The sequence below is a fragment of the Pongo abelii genome, chromosome 15 (genome assembly GCF_028885655.2).
Source record: "Pongo abelii isolate AG06213 chromosome 15, NHGRI_mPonAbe1-v2.0_pri, whole genome shotgun sequence".
NCBI classification, from domain to species: domain Eukaryota; kingdom Metazoa; phylum Chordata; class Mammalia; order Primates; family Hominidae; genus Pongo; species Pongo abelii.
In genome coordinates this window covers 48,455,800-48,459,767 of record NC_072000.2, presented here as the reverse complement: position 1 = coordinate 48,459,767, position 3,968 = coordinate 48,455,800, and the positions used below count along the sequence as shown (strand labels likewise).

The 3,968-nt window shown below is 42.2% G+C and overlaps 1 protein-coding gene across 2 annotated transcripts; it reads left to right on the top strand.

Annotated features, from left to right (window-relative positions):
* Window positions 1-63: 63 nt before the first annotated feature.
* On the top strand, window positions 64-2,999 carry FSCB (fibrous sheath CABYR binding protein). 2 transcript variants are annotated; one of them, XM_054530064.2, is made up of 2 exons: window positions 70-223; window positions 324-2,999. In XM_054530064.2, exon 2 carries the CDS (start codon window positions 368-370, stop codon window positions 2,828-2,830), a length of 2,463 nt encoding a protein of 820 aa, XP_054386039.2. In that variant the 5' UTR covers window positions 70-223; window positions 324-367; the 3' UTR covers window positions 2,831-2,999. The 2 variants fall into 2 exon arrangements, with proteins under 2 accessions (XP_024087548.3, XP_054386039.2); XM_024231780.3 differs by having other exon boundaries at window positions 64-2,999.
* Window positions 3,000-3,968: the final 969 nt, after the last annotated feature.

Genomic DNA, 3,968 nt, shown 5'->3' with positions numbered 1-3,968 from the left:
GATGGAATCCTGAAGGCAGAATTGGCTATGATGTCATAGACCCTTGAAGGAAACTTCTAAAAGTGATATTTAGTTATAACAGAGACTAAACAAGAAAGACGCTTACTGAATAAGGTGGGATCCAACAAGAGTGTAGTATGGAATGCAATAACTTATGAATTACTTTTTTTCTGAGGGAGCTCAACAGAATGACACCTAAGAAAGGCAAAGTCTTCAACACTTGGTACGTTTGTGATTTTTGGTCATTACTTGAAAATTAATAAATTTGAAATCACTAGTCTTAGAAATGGAAGAAAGTGATGACTCTAATCAGCCTATCTCAGCTTGTAGGCAAGAAATTCGAAAGAGAAGACGACCCAGCCAACCAATGGTAGACAAATCCCAGCAAACTCATGTAATAGAGAAAAAGAAACACACGGCCATACCAAATTCATCTAGCCCCAAAGCTACCCATCGTATTGGTAATACTTCTGGAAGCAAAGGCAGCTACTCTGCCAAAGCCTATGAGTCTATTAGAATATCTTCTGAACTTCAGCAAACTTGGACAAAGAGAAAGCGTGGACAGGAAATGACTAGTAAGTCTCTCCAGACAGACATCATTGTAGAAGAGAAAAAAGAAGTCAAGTTAGTTGAGAAAACCGTGGTACCTGAAGAAAAGTCAGCTGATGTTAGAGAAGCTGCTATTGAATTGCCAGAGAGTGTTCAGGATGTAGAAATTCCACCAAACATACCTTCAGTTCAACTAAAAATGGACAGATCTCAGCAGACCAGCCGTACAGGATATTGGACCATGATGAACATCCCCCCTGTAGAAAAGGTGGACAAGGAACAACAGACATACTTTAGTGAATCAGAAATAGTGGTTATTTCCAGGCCAGATAGTTCTTCTACAAAGTCAAAGGAAGGTGCCCTGAAACATAAATCGTCGGGAAAGATTTTTGCTAGTGAACACCCTGAATTTCAACCAGCAACAAGCAGCAATGAAGAAATTGGGCAGAAAAGTATCAACAGAACGTCGTTTATTCAGGAGACTAAAAATGGTCCCCCAGTACTTTTAGAAGATGAGCTTAGGGAAGAAGTAACTATATCTGTTGTACAAGAAGGTTCTGCTGTTAAAAAAGTGGCTTCTGCTGAAATAGAGACTCCACCAACAGAAAAATTCCCAGCTGAAATACAGCCTCCATTAGTTGAAGAGGCCACTGCTAAGGCGGAGCCCAGACCTGCTGAACAGACCCATGTTCAAGTACAGCCATCAACTGAAGAGACTCCTGCTGCTGAGGCAGCCACTACAGTTGCAGAGAATTCTGTTAAAGTTCAGCCTCCACCTGCTGAAGAGTCTCCTTCTGTAGAGCTTCTTGCTGAAATTCTGCCTCCATCAGCTGAAGAGTCCCCTTCAGAAGAGCCTCCTGCTGAAATTCTGCCTCCACCAGCTGAAAAGTCTCCTTCAGTAGAGCTTCCTGGTGAAATTCGGTCTCCCTCAGCAGAAAAGGCTCCCATTGAAGTACAGCCTTTAGCAGCTGAGGGTGCCCTTGAAGAGGCCTTAGCTGAAGTAGAGCCTCCCACTGTTGAAGAGACCCTTGCTGAAGTTCAGCCTCTATTACCTGAAGAGGCTTCTACAGAAGAGGCTCGAGAACTTCAGCTTTCAACAGCTATGGAGACCCCTGCAGAAGAGGCTCCTACTGAATTTCAGTCTCCATTAGCTAAAGAGACCACTGCAGAAGAGGCCTGTGCTGAAATTCAGCTTCTAGCAGCTACAGAGGCTCCTGCAGATGAAACTCCTGCCAAAGCTCGGTCTCCACTATCTGAGGAAACTTCTGCAGAAGGGGCTCATGCTGAAGTTCAGTCTCCATTAGCTGAAGAGACCACTGCAGAAGAGGCCTCTGCTGGAATTCAGCTTCTAGCAGCTACAGAGGCTCCTGCAGATGAAACTCCTGCTGAAGCTCAGTCTCCACTATCTGAGGAGACTTCTGCAGAACAGGCTCCTGCTGAAGTTCAGTCTCCATCAGCTAAGGGAGTTTCTATAGAAGAGGCCCCTCTTGAGCTTCAGCCTCCATCAGGTGAAGAGACCACTGCAGAAGAGGCCTCTGCTGCAATTCAGCTTCTAGCAGCTACAGAGGCTTCTGCAGAAGAGGCCCCCACTGAAGTTCAGCCTCCACCAGCTGAGGAGGCCCCCGCTGAAGTTCAGCCTCCACCAGCTGAGGAGGTCCCCGCTGAAGTTCAGCCTCCACCAGCTGAGGAGGCCCCCGCTGAAGTTCAGCCTCCACCAGCTGAGGAGGCACCCGCTGAAGTTCAGCCTCCACCAGCTGAGGAGGCCCTCGCTGAAGTTCAGCCTCCACCAGCTGAGGAGGCCCCTGCTGAAGTTCAGTCTCTACCAGCTGAGGAGGCCCCTGCTGAAGTTCAGTCTCTACCAGCTGAGGAGACTTCTATAGAAGAGACCCTTGCTGCAGTACACTCTCCCCCAGCTGATGATGTCCCTGCAGAAGAGGCCCCCGTTGACAAACATTCCCCACCAGCTGATTTGCTTCTGACTGAGGAGTTTGCTATACAAGAGGCCTCTGCTGAAGTTTCACCTCCACCATCTGAACAAACCCCTGAAGATGAGGCTCTAGTAGAGAATGTGTCTACTGAATTTCAGTCACCACAGGTGGCAGGAATTCCAGCAGTAAAATTAGGATCGGTTGTTTTGGAAGGTGAAGCAAAATTTGAAGACGTTTCAAAAATGAATTCTGTCCTTAAAGATTTGTCTAATACCAATGATGGACAGGCTCCCACTCTTGAAATAGAAGGTGTTTTTCATATAGAATTAAAACAACATCCTCCTGAACTGTAGTCAGGTTGTACCTAAGCTAGCAATCAGAAACTACATGGTTTTGGAAGAACATACTTTAGAAAAGGGTGGGCAGCGGGAAGTAGCTTTGTCAATAAGGCAAATTAAAGGGGACCCCAAGACTTGGAATACAGGTTGGAAAATGAACAATAAAAACTGTAGCAGCATAAAATTACTTGTGTTACTTTCATTCAAATTTATGGCATGAAAAATACCTATTTTGAAAGTAAGTTTATAATTGAAAAATATTACTTAAAATATCCTTCCTACAGTAAACTTATTGACACAAGTAAAGTTTAATCTGCAGCCATCTTTTCTTGTCTTTGCCTTCCCTTTATAAGTAAATATAGTTTCTAGTGGAAAAGCCAGTGTCTTTTCTGCATATCTGTCATCTACTTTAAATTCCTTGAGTCTTAGTCACACATCTAAAGTTATGTGATGTTCTCTTTCTCCTTATTATAATTCATTGTATCTCTTATTCTCTTTTCATTCAATTCCTTCTGAGACAAGCATTACTTTCCTGGTTTTAGCCTAAGTGTTCCTCTTTATCTTCTTGCACGTTTTACATTTCAATGTCTGGATAGAAAACCTTGTTTCTTTTGTAAAAATCTTCAGTTCAATGAAATGAAGATGGTCATAGATAAAGTACTAAAAAAGGTGTGCAAATAAAGAAAAATATACCTAGATGGCCTTGAGGGCACATCCCTGTGTTTAGTTTTTAATTTGATTTCAACTGAGAATGTGATGAATCCTTGGAAAATTTGGCTTATGCTTTTTGCTCTATGAACTGGTAATGAAGAGCGACTTAGAATAAAATCAAATTACTGTAGTAAAAGCTATTGAAGTTTTTAAAGGACATCAAGCCTTAACAATATGTATTCTAAGATGTCTGTTATTAAAGGGTATCTAGTTTTCCATGGTTATAACAACTTTGGGAAAATATTTTCTCTAGCTACAAATTAATTACAATGTGCTGAAATGTTGAGATAATTTTCTCAAAAATTTTAAAATTTTGTCAGTGTATTTCTCTATTTAGTGAGAACTCTAGGTTGATGATTTCAAACCTCATTAAGCTTTGATGTCCTATCATTGTTGGATTTTTGTCACATTCTTCATTACCTCAGTAATCAAGAGTATATGA